General features: G+C 50.7%; 1 protein-coding gene across 1 annotated transcript in view; it reads left to right on the forward strand.

Annotated features, from left to right (window-relative positions):
* LOC311516032 (vasoactive intestinal polypeptide receptor-like) overlaps positions 1 to 13,319 on the forward strand; it is a 177,355-nt gene extending 164,036 nt beyond the window's left edge. Inside the window, exons 10-13 of the mRNA XM_084619644.1 lie at positions 289 to 380; positions 8,545 to 8,674; positions 9,958 to 9,999; positions 12,300 to 13,319. Of these exons, the coding sequence (XP_084475770.1) occupies positions 289 to 380; positions 8,545 to 8,674; positions 9,958 to 9,999; positions 12,300 to 12,491 (456 nt within the window). The 3' untranslated portion in view covers positions 12,492 to 13,319. The remainder of the gene's footprint in view (positions 1 to 288; positions 381 to 8,544; positions 8,675 to 9,957; positions 10,000 to 12,299) is intronic.
* The last annotated feature ends 609 nt before the right edge of the window (positions 13,320 to 13,928 follow it).

Genomic DNA, 13,928 nt, shown 5'->3' on the forward strand with positions numbered 1-13,928 from the left:
GTGCTCTATGGGTTTGACATCATCATACTTGAGATGTATGACACAAAGTCCCAAGCAGGCTGATGTCAGGCCCAAGATGGCTGCCATTCTGTCTCAGTTTACCATGTGCTCACAGAGTGGGGTTTTCTGCCTGTGGCTTTTTAACAACGGCTCATTCCATGAACAGATCATTGAGGCAAAAGAAATACCCTCTAACAACTAGCTCTTTTCACTGCAGAAAGGGATCATGGGAGTTTAACCCCCTTTTTTCTCTCTCTCTCTCGCTCTCCTTTCTCTGTTTCCCATTAGGTAAACTTCATCCTCTTCATTTGTATTATCCGGATCCTATTCCAGAAGCTGCATTCCCCTGATGTTGGGCGCAATGAAACCAGCCAGTACTTGTAAGTCCTAGACTGTTTTCACCTGAACCATGCAGTGTTGATGAGACCTGTCAGGCAAGGCTGTTTGCTTACCCAGAACCATCCTCCCTGTCTACATTTGATTGATCCCACTCCAAAATGTTTTGAGTCGATCAAAGGTATCTGAGATTAGGGGGTTGGGAGATGTGCTAAAATAATCAAGCATGTGGCTGTCAAACTGTTTATAGATGGGTCAGGAGTCTTGCTCCTAGGAATAGCAATGAACAGGTGAGCTCCACGACGATGCTTCATTATAAGACAAACAGGTGCTTGATTTGTACATTCATCATTTACTGGGTTCAGTTGACATAGGTGGCTAAAAGTTTCCTGAGGCTCAGAAAGAACGGGCCAAAGCCTCCCCTGGTGCAAACCTTCACAGCTCCATTGAAGTCTCTTTGCATTCAGTGGAGCTGCACCATTTTACATCAGCAGAGAACTTGGTCCAGCAATTTCACATCCAGGGTAACTAGATCTAGCCACGTTCTTGGAATCCTCATCCATCATGAAGTCTTTGGGGTTCGCCCAGACCCCAAGCTCACTATGTGCTGCCCAGCAGGGGCCTGCTTCGCCAGTACCTGCTTAATCAGGCTCTTGGTAAGACTTTTGGGGGAACTCATCAGGTCCTCGGTACTGTCTCCAGAACCATAGTCTTACCTGGTAGTGCTGTGTCCCAAGGCACCGCAGCCATGACATCAGGGCCGGCTCTAGGTACCAACGTTCCAAGCAGATACAATTCGGTGGCAATTCGGCGGCAGCTTCTCTCTCCTGCCGTCCGCTGTGGCAATTCGGCGGCGACAGGTTTTTCCGGTGCTTGGGGCGGCAAAAACGGTAGAGCCGGCCCTGCATGAAGTGACACTGAAAAGAACAGAGTGAGGACTAGAGAGGTGACCGCAGATCACAGTGGGCACAGCTGTCTGGAATCCTGTACAGTTGGGGGTATGTTACGTTCATGATTTAATGAAAAATCAGATGGATTTACTGTCAGTCATTTGTCCAGATGGCAGAAAGCAAGCCTGGGGGAAGGGGAGTGGTGTGGGATAACGGATAGGAAAGTTCAACCTGTACCATGTCCCCCATAGGCAGATGCAGAATGGCTTCTGTCCCCCCGCAGGCTCCAGATTCTGTTGTGTTAGGGCACTTTCTGGCTCCACCCCAAAGGGCGGAGCTACAGGAGAAGCCCTGGATTCCACATTTAAAGGGCTGTGTGCTGAACCCTATGATCATAATAATAACACTTCCTGTTGCACAAATATGGAAGGGCAGTGGCATTCAGAGGCGCTATCGCTGTGTGTTCAAATGACCTACATAATATAGCACTCCTGTACTAACGGCATGTGACTGACTTCAGCAGAGCCACTTCTGATTTACACCAGTGTATGTGAGATCAAAGTCAGTCTCAGTGGGCAAGATTCTGGTCTCAATTAGATCAGTGTAAATCTGGAGTAAGTCTACACAGCTCCACGGATTCAGTCCAGCTTAATGGTATATAACTAGGGCCCTACCAAATTCACAGTCCATTTTGGTCAAGTTCATGGTCATAGGATTTTAAAAATTGTAAATTTCACGATTTCAGCTATTTAAACCTGAAATTGTACGGTGTGGTAATTGTGGGGGGTCCTGTCCCTAAAAGGAGTTGTACGGGGGTCACAAGGTTATTGTGAGGGGGGTGCGGCACTGCGATGCTGCTGGCAGCAGCGCTGCCTTCAGAGCTGGGAAGCTGGAGAGCAGCAGCTGCTGGCCGGGAGCCCAGCTCTGAAGGCAGAGCCACCACCAGCAGCGGTGCAGAAGAAAGGATGGCCTCAGTCAGCAGCCGCCGCTCTCCGGCCGCCCAGCTCTGAAGGCACCAGGCAGAAGTGTAGGGCGGCACGGTCTGCTGTTGCCACCCTTACTTCTGCGCTGCTGCTGGCGGGATGCTGCCTTCAGAGCTGGGTGCCCGGCCAACAGTCACCGCCCTCCAGCCACCCAGCTCTCAAGGCAGTGTGGAAGTAAGGGTGGCAATACTGCGACCTGCCCCCCCCCCCAAAATAACCTTGTGATTCCTCCCTCCCCCCCACACACACACACAACTCCCTTTTGGGTTAGGACCCCCAATTTCAGAAACACTGGTCTCCTCCTGTGAAATCTGGTCTTTTGCGTGCTTTTACCCTATACTGTACAGATTTCAGGGAGGGAGAGCAGATTTCACGGCCCATGACGTGTTTTTCATGGCCGTCGATTTGGTAGGGCCTATATAGAACCAAGATCAGACACCGACCCATCTTTGCATCTTGCTGCTATCCTGAATCAGCATTTGTAACAATCTAGATCTTTATGGAGGGATTCCTAGAAAGATTTGTATTGGAAAGGATTTCCAGTGGGTCATTTAGTTCATCCTCCTATATGATGGAAGGGACCAATTTCAGCATCCTTACTCTGCCCTTAAATTTGGGTGTCTCCCAGAGCCTTGAAAATCTCTTGTGATGATGATTCCACTTTCTCCACTTGAACTGTTCTTAGACGTAGAAAGGAAACGGTATTTGATCTTACCATTTCCCTGCTGCAGCTCACTAAAGCCTGTTCCTTCTTGTTTTGTTCTCACCGACCAGTATGCGTTATTGGTCCCTGCCTTTTCTATTACATCCCTTTATGTATCTGTAGTCAGATGTCGTGTCTCCCCCTCCGATTACAACATCCCTGTTGATGTGCTGAGATTAAATCAGCATATTGAACTATGTTCTAGAACGAACAGTGTTGTCCTGGGGTCAGATCCTTGCCTTCATTGGGTAACTGGCTCCCATTAATCTCAATGAAAGTTCTGTGTGCGTACACAGGCAGCCAAGGGAAGGATTAGGTCCCAGTGATCTAGGAGGTGGACTTGGTCTTTTTAAAAACGTTTCCAGTGAATTAATCCTGGAAAAAGCTACCTTGCTATACCCACAGACCAAGATATGGCACAAGAGGCAGTAATCCAAGCTTCCCCACGCTGCACTGCCAGTGTGCCCCTAGAAGGACTGCCTCATGGGCAAGCATAGCCTTCCCCATATCTACCACCCCTCTCCCTACACTTCCCTCTGCAAAAACTCCACTAGCCCAAGCAGACTCAAACAGGGAGAAGAGCCCAGGAGTCCCTGGTGACCCAGAGGCATCTTGCTGTTGCCAGTCTCGGTTACGTGGAAGGGGATCACGCACTACGGTGATGAGTGGCCATGCAGAGCCTTGAGCTGGATGGATAGACAGGCCCCTGGTCAAGCAAGGGGAGTTTAGGCTCAGTGCTCGTTCAGTCCTTGCTTTTTCTGCTGCCAACCAGGGGGGCAGTTGTACTATGTGCTTTTGTTTGATGTTGACTCACATGGTGGGGAATAGACTGAGCCCCTCAGGGCTAGAATTTCCAAAGGAGCCCAAGGGAGTTAAGTGCCAAAATCCCATCAAACTGAACACCTCATATCCTGAGATGCCTTTGAAAATCCCAGCCCAGACTCACTGCACTTAGGCCACTGTAGCAGTTTGCGGCAGGGCCCTCTTGGCTCCCGCCTCTGCTAGACTGAGAAAGTCACTCGGAGACCCTGGGGTTCAATAACTATTGGTGCTTTTTATTGACCGGGTTGAGCTCCCACCATCTTCTCACCATACAGCTTACATAGGGCCGGGTTCCTAGTGTCCGAACTCAGAAGCCGAAGGGCTTTCTCCCTGCCTGCCTGCACTCCCTCGCTCTCCTCTGTCCCACCTCCCTGGCTTCCTTCTTCCCAGCCTCTTATATAGCCCTGGACTCATTGGGCTAGCAGCTGGCTCTCATTCCCCAATTAGGGCAGGTTCTTTCCAGCCAGCTCCACTTTATTCACCTAAATGGGGCTGGCGGTCCAGGGGCCTCATTCTGCAGTCGTTCTGCTCAGCACCCAGTCACAGCCACCAAACATCCATCATATGGTAACAACTCTCAGGGCTTGTCTACACTACCCGCCAGATCGGCGGGCAGCGATCGATCCAGTGGGGGTCGATTTATCGTGTCTAGTCTAGACGTGAGAAATCGACCTCTGAGCGCTCTCCCGTCGACTCCGGTACTCCACCAGAACAAGAAACGCAAGCGGGGTCGACGGGAGAGCGTCAGCTGTCGACTTACCGCAGTGTCGACTTACCATGGTGAAGACACCACAGTAAGTAGGTCTAAGTACGTCGACTTCAGCTGCGCTATTCACGTAGCTGAAGTTACGTATCTTAGATCAACCCCGCACGGTAGTGTAGACAAGCTCTCAGTCACTGCTGATGTGGGGTAGATTAGAACCAGCAATATAACAGTATAAACCTTGCGTTGTTCAGCCTGTTCCTAAACCATCAAACCCTCCACTGCCCCCGGGCAGAATTCCACCCTGGGCTACCAGGTGCACAGGGGAAACTCTCCCTCTGCCACACCCCTGAAAGTATGCAGGAAACTCGGGGCACCTGCCCTGCTCTCTGCAGGCAATAGCAGGGAGCAGTCCCTACACTCAGGCGTGCAAAGACTATGGTCATGCTTGGCTGCTGCATGTGACCTTCGGCTCACTCCCACTTCAGACATCCACAAAGCAGCTGGGCACAGAAGGCCCATCTGTGCTGCAAAGTGAAACTGCAAGGGTTATCCAAGAAAAATCTGGTATTGCATTCTTCTTGGGTCTCAACACTTCTGTGCTATTCTGTGCAGGTACTTATGCTGGGCCCATCACTTTTTGGTATCTGGGAACCTACTGAAAGTACAAAAGTTCATGTCTTGCATTTGTTAAGCTTGCAAGAATGATTTTGCTTCATACCTGAAACGTCCTTGCACTGAATTACTCAGTCTTTTAAATTCCGTGCTCGATCCATGTCCTTTTGGCCAGTCTGCATTGGTATAAGTGGATGTCACTCCCAGCCAAGTCACTGGATTTGTGCCTGCTTACACCATGCTGAATTTGGCCCTTGGGACCAAATGTGACCCTCAGTTACATTGGTGCAACCTGATTGACATCAAGGGAGTTGCATGAGTGCAACTGATGGCAGGATTTGGCCCTCAGCATCCAGAAAGCTCCTGCCAATTGCAGAGGTATGGTCTGGATGACCCAAGAGAGCTGTTCATCATACCTCTCAGTTATTCCTGCCAAATCTGAGATAAGAATTTGTTTTAGTCTAAAAGAATCTGAGATCTCACCCTCCCGCCCCCTCTTTCTCTGCCCCAACCCAACACTGTTTATTGAAGAAAGAATTTGTTGACACATTGACAGTATCTTTCAATGCTTGCCAGTTCCATCTGAGTCCAAGTCTCAAAACTCAGGTGCGCTGCTGACTCATTCATTAATGGTACAGCCATGAAGCTTTACTTTATTATAAAACATGAAGGAACTCCTCATGAAAAAGCCTTTTGAAATTTCGGACAATCAAGCAGCATGGGGACAACAGTATTTCACGCAAGACAGAGGATAAAACCCCATGTTTTCTGAAACAAGAACTTTGCGCTTAATTAATTCCATCAACATGCTATTCTACATAGGTTCTTAGACCACCACCATTCATGCACTAAGCAACGTAACTAACATCTGGCATGTGTGGGTCATTCTTTTTCTCCTCCTCTCCCAAGGGTGAGGGAATTGTGTCTACAGTGTTGTGTGTTGGTAGGGCTGGGGGGCGGGGTTAATGTATACACTGCTATGTGTGTGCTAGACAAGGCAGGTGGAAGAAGAGCTCCTTGCATTTGGAGTGGAAGGCGGTGAGCTTTGCGATGGCCGTTAGTTCCTTGGGGAGTTCATTCCACATGCTGGGACCAGCCCCTGAGAAAACTCTGTCTCCCACACCCATGTTTTACCCTTATGGTAGGAAGTGCCATTGTGCCAGAAGACTCAGCCACTGTCTTTATCATGGGGCGTTAGTCAAGCTTTTAGATATCCTGGATCCAGGCCGTTCATTGCCTTGAAGAGAAGGATTGAGACCTAGAGCGTGACTCATTATTCTATGGGAAGCCAGCGTAGGGAGCAGAGGACAGGTTTGGTGGCTGCCGTTGGCACATCTTACTGAGCAGATGTGCAGCTGTGAATTACTAGTAGAAGACACACAAACCAGCTCAAATGGTTTGGTAAAGGGGGAAAAAGACAGATGGATCATCAGCAGCAAGGTACAAAACATTCTCACAAGAAGAAGGGACATGATATCAGGGATAGCTGTACTGTTGGAGTTTCTCAAGAGCGGATGGCCTCATGGCCAAGTATAGTCCATTGCTATAGTCCAGCCAGAAAGTGACCAATGTGTGTGTAACCAAGGCCACGTCATCGTGGAGATGGTAGAAAGTGTTATTCATGGTGATTGATGTCCGTGGAGTTACACCCGTTTGAGCTTTATGGCACAGGGAGGTGGGAGGCAAAGGCGGGACTGCTCTGTCTTATGCCAGCTGCCGGCGGTCCTCCAGCAACCAGTGCAGACAGCAGAGCATCAGGGTGATGTGTTCACAGCACCTGCCTTGTTCAGCCGATGAGTTCCTGCCTTTTGTAGCTGCAGCTTTTTCAGATATAACAAGTTGCAGTGGCCAGATCTGGAAATCATGATTGCATGGACCACAGTGACAGGGCCAGGGTGCCACAGACAGGGGGCATGGTCTTCTGGTCAGTGGCACATGAAAGGGGGTATTTGCATTTGGCCACCCTATGGCAGCAAAGAATCCAGAATGACCCAGGTTGTGGCTCGACTTACTCTGAGGACAGCCGCCCTGGTGGTGGGGGAAGTGATAGCAGGGGGAAGCTTTCCGAATGCCTCCCTCTTCCTACAGGCATCAGTCTAGATTGGGATCAACTCTAGCCAGCTGCTTTACACCCGGGTGCTGACTTCAGCTCGGCATTAGGGGCCAGACAGAAGCCCGTAGAAGCTGGCTGGAATCTGGCCATGGAATAGGCTTTGGATCACATCCTGTGAAAGCTGGGAAATTCTGCTGGGAGGCGGCGTTTGATCCAATGGAGATGCAGCTATGGGTGTCATCTGTGTACTACTGGCATGTCATCCCTCTCCACCCTACCAGAAGCTTCTACAGATGGTGACTAGAGGGAGGTGGGGAGGAAGACCGTGCCTCATAGGTCTGTGCAGGTGAGGGCCTTGGCAAGGGAGGAACAGTTGCCCATAACACCCTAATGGCCTTGGTCGGAGGGGACAGACCTGAGCCATTTCAGGGCTTTTCCATTCCCCACGCTAGCCTCGGTGAGGTGGGACTGGAGTCCTCAGAGATCGATGGTGTCAAATGCCCCTTAAGCTCACTGAAGTTTTACATTTCATTTTATTTCAGTCAGTTGAATTTGATTTCCGTCTGTAATTAGATGTCAGAAATGATCTGCCATTCCTAATGAGAGCTCTGATTATCCTCTTGCGGGCCATTAGGCTCCAACGCTGCTTGTCCTCCTGCTTTGGAACACACGGGCCGCTCCTGCCGCTCTATACGGTATCATCATTTGCAGCTCTACATACGACTTTTCTGCAGTCCCAGGCAACAAAGGCAGTCGTGGGCTCCGTTTGGCTTGTGGAGACGAAAAACAGTCTCTGGCAGGAGTGGAGGAAATATCTCCACAAGAGTGGATGGGCATAAAAATGTCACGCGTTAGAGCATCTCTGTCCCTGAAGCAACCAGCCATCTGTGAGCCCCGGGCAAAGGGGAACGACAGCTGGCTTATTGCCGAGACTCATCTGCCAGGACATGCACCACAATGGTTTCTGTTAATAAGGGGGGGAATTACGTCTCTGAAATCCAGTGTAGCAATCACCATGGGCCAGATCTTCAGTTAAGGTGAAGCGGTGTAGCTGGATGGATGTCAGTGGAGGCTTGCTGATTTACACCGGCGGAGGATGTGGCTCCAAATCTCTGAAGCACTAACGCCCAGATCCTCAAAGGTATTTAGGCTCCTAACGTCCACTGGTTTTTTTCAGTGAACGTCAGGAGCCTACATACCCGTGAGGATCTGGGTTTAATTCCCCTTCTTTTATTACTACCCGCTGCTTATGCTTTCAGAGCTTTAAAATTCCACCTCTGGCACAGAGTGGATTCCCTGGCATCGCACTGACCCGCCCTCCCTGCACTGTAGGTGGGTCATTGGGGCTGTAGGCGCATCAGCAGCCGAATTTCACGCCCTCTCATGCCTTTGGTGGTTGCCCCCTTTCCCTTTACAGCTCATGTTTTTCTTTCTGACAGGAGACTGGCTAAGTCCACCCTGCTGCTGATCCCGCTCTTTGGCGTCCACTACATCGTGTTCGCCTTCTTCCCCGACAACTTCAAAATGGAGATAAAGCTCGTCTTCGAGCTCGTGCTCGGCTCCTTCCAGGTGTGTCACCCCTTAGGCCTGGGCCACGGCCACCAAAACGCAGGGCGAGTCTTTCAGAACTGCAGTGCTTCGTAGGAACGATGGTGGGAAATAAGGAAATGCGTGAAGGTGGTTTCACCAGCAGATGCCCAATCCTGCTCCCACGGGAGTCTTTAGGGGGTTGCCATTGACTTCGGTGAAGGCATGGGTGGGTTACTGTTGTGCATTCTCATTCTGCCTTTCACCTCCTGGCATCCCAATATGTCTTACCAACAATCAGCTAAATCCTACGGTCTGTACGCAGATGCCACACAGACAGCATTCTGTTAACTGCAGTGGGAGGCAGAATTTCTGTTGACCCCAGTGGGGCTTGTTGCATGAGTTCATCCAGAATGAGACCTGGGGGTGGCAGCGTGACCTAGTGGATAAGACTGACCTGGGACTCAGGAGACCCATGCTCTAGTCACTGTTCTTCTGCAGGATGACTTTGGGCATGTCACGTCCCTCCATATGCCTCAGTCTCCCCAGCTGTAAAATGGGGATAATGATACAGCCTTCCTTTGAGGTATGATGCTGCTTTGAGATAGGGATGAAAAATGCTAGGGGTTATTTCAACCGTTAGATACATACTTCACTTCATACACACTTCGTACTTCATACAGACTTCACTTCAATCAATGGTCCACTCTTAACGCAGTCCCCGTTTCTGCACAGTGATTAGCACTCAGTGATGCACTTCCTCCTGTTGTACAGTCAGTTTCAGCCAGTCTGCTTACTTGAGAATTGAGTATGTCTTTTATCACATACTGTCCCACTTACGTGCTTTGGTCGGCAGTGAAATAGCTAGCAATGCTGACATTTAAATCGTCATTTGGCAGCTGAATTAGCACCATACAGAGATGGATGGGGCAGTTCAGAGCTATCATTTCAGGCTGCCTGCAGACTCAGGCAGACATCACTGAACTGGTTTGCCACCCGTTCACATCTTCAGTGTTATCTGCCCAACTGTAAGGGCCAGAGACTGACTTTTTTTTTTTTTTAAAGAAAGCCGAGATTCTGAAGAATAAGGTGGCATCGTAAAAAAAAAAAAAAGTCACACCGGTCTCAGCCCAATTCAAATCCTGCACTTTAGTAAGGGAGCTAAAATCAAGCAGCCTTTATCTGTACCAGGAGGACTGTTAGAAGTTTCCTGGCTATGGTCCCTGTGTCCAAGGCTGTGGTTGCAGCTGGGTTTTCTGACTAAGTTAAATGTAGCCTTTCTGATGGTGAGGTTCTAAATGCCTGTTCTCTCTTCCTCCTCCCAGGGCTTTGTGGGGGCCGTTCTATACTGTTTCCTCAATGGGGAGGTAAGATCCACAGTTTTGTTTGGGCAGTGCTTGTCACTAGGATGAAGTGAATGACGGAGAAGGGAAGACTGAGCAATGTTCCATTCCTGACATCAGCCCATTGGGGCTGCCGTGGTCCTCAGATACTGGCTTTGCATGTGAATTTTAGTACTCACCGTGCTGAGGGCTGTGCTGTACAGTGTTGTATTCACAGAACAGGCAGCAAGCAGAGGGTCATCCCCCCTGTCCGTTTGTCCCCCCCACCGCCAGCGTGCCTCAGTCCTGACCTGGAGTGGCCACGTTTGGTGGTGAAGGTTCAGCCAATCTCCAGCCCACTCACTCTTTGGCCTCTTTGCTGAGCCTGGCCCTGATCCTGTTGAAGCCAAGCAGGCTTTTGCCCTTGACTTCAGAGCAGCAGGATCAGACCCACGGCAGCGTACAGGCCGGTGAATGCAGTGAGTTTTGTACTGTGGAGCCACGTGTCCATTGGAAACGGGTCTGAAATCCACCAGATTCACTTCACAAAAGCCACTGAGCAGATGTGAGCTGGGAAGAACGTTTAGCCCCATACTAACTAGGGCAGCATTCAAGCCAATAAAGCGAGCAGTGAAGAGATGGGGGCAGCTGTGTAATTCAGTTCTGGGTTTGTATCCCGGCCTCTCCATAAGCTCAGGGATGTTCAGAATCAGGTTTTACTCCTGCTCCATCTCCAAGGGGATCCTCCCCGTATAGTTTGTGCTATGATTTCTGACCTGGGTGTGCTGAAAGCACCCTATAATTCATACCATAGCCTACAACAGAGGTGGGCAAACTACAGCCTGCAGGCCAAATCTGAGCCACGGGACTGTCCTGCCTGGCCCTTGAGCTCTCGGCCGGGGAGGCTCACCCCCAGCCCCTCCCCTGCTGTCCCCCGTCCCCCGCAGCTTCAGCTCGCCATGCTGCCAGCGCTCTGGGCAGCGGGGCGGCGAGCTCCTGCCAGGGGGCGTGGCTGCCAGTCCCGCTGCTCTGAGCAGCATGGTAAGGGGCCGGGGAGCGGGGGGGTTGGATAAGGGGCAGAGGTTCCCTGGGGGGCAGTCAGGAGACAGGGGGCAGTTGGATGGGGCAGAGGTTCTGGCGAGGGGCAGTCAGGGGACAGGGAATGGGGGGGGTTGGATAGGCGTGGGAGTCCCGGGGGGGGCTGTCAGGATGCGGGGATGTGGATAGGGGGCGGGGTGGTCAGGGGACAGGGAGCAGGTGGGGTTGGATAGGGGGTGTGGTCCTGGGGGGCAGTTAGGGGCAGGGGTGTGGATGGGGGCAGGGCAGTCAGGGGACAGGGAACAGGGGGGGTTGGATAGGCATGGGAGTCCCGGAGAGCCTGTCAGGGGGCGGGGGTGTGGATAGGGGCAGGGCAGTCGGGATAGGGAACAGGGGGGTTGGATGGGGGTGGGGTCCCAGGGGGGCAGTTAGGGGTGGGGTCCCGGAAGGGAGTGGTCAGGGGACAAGGAGCAGGGGGGGTTGGATGGGTCAGGGGTTCTGTGGGGGGCGGGAAGGGGAAGGGGACAGATAGGGGGCGGGGCCAGGCTGTTTGGAGAGACACCGCCTTCCCTGCCCGGCCCTCCATACAGTTTTGCCACCCCGATGTGGCCCTCAGGCCAAAAAGTTTGTCCGCCCCGGGCCTGTGACCTCTCCCCGGAGGGCTAAGTGGCTGTGCAGTAGCGCTTTGTATGTGTTAGCCCATGTTTGCTGACGGTTTGAATCCCGCTGCAGGGCTCAGGAAGACCAACGCCCTCTGTACACGAAACAGTGTCACCGCTCCGCAAAACACGCTGCCCTGCAAAACAAAACAAAAAACCAAGGAAACATTTCTTTGGTGAAAGGAGCTTGTGAATGAAAGACGTTCCCTAATTACCCTCGCAAAGGAGAAAAAATGTGTCCACAGTCGAGGTCATTATAGCTCCTTCTTTGTATCAGCCAAGTGGCTCAAAGACAGCTACATCCCTCACTGGTGCATCCCTTCACTGTCTGCCCCCGAGCTATGAAGTTCTTACCTGCAGATATCAGTTCAGTGGCCTTTGTGAATTGGTCCCTGCTGGCCTTACCATAGAGAGTGATTCTCCTTGTCCAACTCAACACCCATTTCCTTCTCCAAGGGACTGTCCTTGACTTCCCGGGGAAGGGGGTGTTGCTTGTTCCCACTTCCACCACGGCCCTGGAACCAGAGCCAGTTAGCAGCTTCCCGTCGGAATTTAATTAAGCCGGCTCCCTCATTGCCGCTCCCAAAACCAAACCAGAGCAGCAGAAAGGAGCCCCGTCCGCTAACGCGCTTCTCCGTCCCCGCTTAGGTCCAAGCCGAGCTGAAGCGGAAGTGGCGCAGGTGGCACCTGGAGAGGTTCCTGGGCTCCGACATGAAATATCACCACCCGTCCGTCGGGAGCAACGGCACCAACTTCAGCACTCAGATCTCCATGCTCACCAAGTGCTCGCCTAAGACTCGCAGGTGCTCCAGCTTCCAGGCAGACTTCTCTCTGGTCTGAGGGGGAGAAACGCCCCAGAACAGAACACTTGAGAGAGAGAGAGAGAGAGAAACCACCCTGGAATTTGTTTAAAGCTGAAGAGTTGTTTTTAAACAGGACGCTCCCCATGAGTTAAACAAAGAGCATGAAACTGGAAAAGCCGCTGACGTCCTGAACGACAAGCGACAAGTCAGGACATAGAGATCTTTTTTTCTTCTTTCCAGACCTATAACTACAGGCTTGTCCCTGGGCGATGGAGAAACTCACAAACCGACTATTACACTTGTCGCACGACTCCAGCTTGCCTGGGGAGGGCCCAGGAGATTCTGAAAGGCTCGCAAATAGGGGGTGGGGGATAATTAATGGCTTCACCTGAGCCGGCTTCTCGGAAACCGATCGAAACGATGCACTTTTTAAAATGAGCCAATGAGAAAAAATAATTGCTTTTAATGTGCCAAGAGTCTGATCGGGAAAGGATGGCAGTGAGACAAGGAAGGACCAACAAGCAGGGGACAAATTGTAGCAGGGCACAGCACTTGTGCGCGTCCAGATGCATTTCACTTTGCTAAAAATAAGCTGAAAGACCAGAAAGTCATCTCATTGGCTCCAGAACCAGAGTGGAATCTGCAGCTCTCCAACAATCTGTGTTCCACCGTCGATGATGCCTCCGAAATGTAGCTTGCTGAGGAGCTAAAATGTAAATGCCCTTTTCTGCACTATACTCATTGTTTTTTTTAAAAAAAAAACCAGGATATAATAGACTTGCATGGCTAATGTATAAAAACAAGGTACAGGTGCCAATTCAGTTGCATGGCTGTGTTTTCCACAAAAGAAACCCTCTCTGATTAAGCTTGCTCTAAGTCTTGGCATATTTTTGCAGCAGGAATCTTTGGGGATTTATGGGAAAGATATTGGTTTATAGTAAGTTTGTACCTGAATAATGCACACTGCGGGGAAGGGGAGAGTTAGAGCTCACGTAGTGCTTGATTGAATCAGACCCTCTGTCAGGAGCCACTACCCAGAATGAAGAATTAACTTAATAGCAGTAGGCAGAATTGGCCTTGGCAAAACAAGCTTAGATCCACAAGTAAACTGGCACTGTAGGGGTTTGAAAAAGGAAAGGGGGAACAGTGGGGCTATGAAATTGATCCCTACTTCAATTATTCCAAACAACTTTTAACCTCCGATGAAGGTATTGCAAAGAAAATCATTAGATCTTCAATAAGCGTGATACCATACCTTCTGTCTACTTTCTAACAACCTTGACATGTACATATCAGGGCGTGAGCCCCATTTGAAGTGTGTACATAGCTCCCATTAACACCAGTGGGAATTTTATTTTTCTTTACATTTTTGGGGTGAATTTAATGCTGCTCCAGAATACCAGATCGACAGCTGTGGAGACCTGAAGTCCTCTACTTAGACTCATAGAACCATAGGGTTAGAAGGAACCGCAAG

Source organism: Lepidochelys olivacea, assembly GCF_965140295.1.
Source record: "Lepidochelys olivacea isolate rLepOli2 genome assembly, chromosome: 2".
NCBI lineage: Eukaryota > Metazoa > Chordata > Testudines > Cheloniidae > Lepidochelys > Lepidochelys olivacea.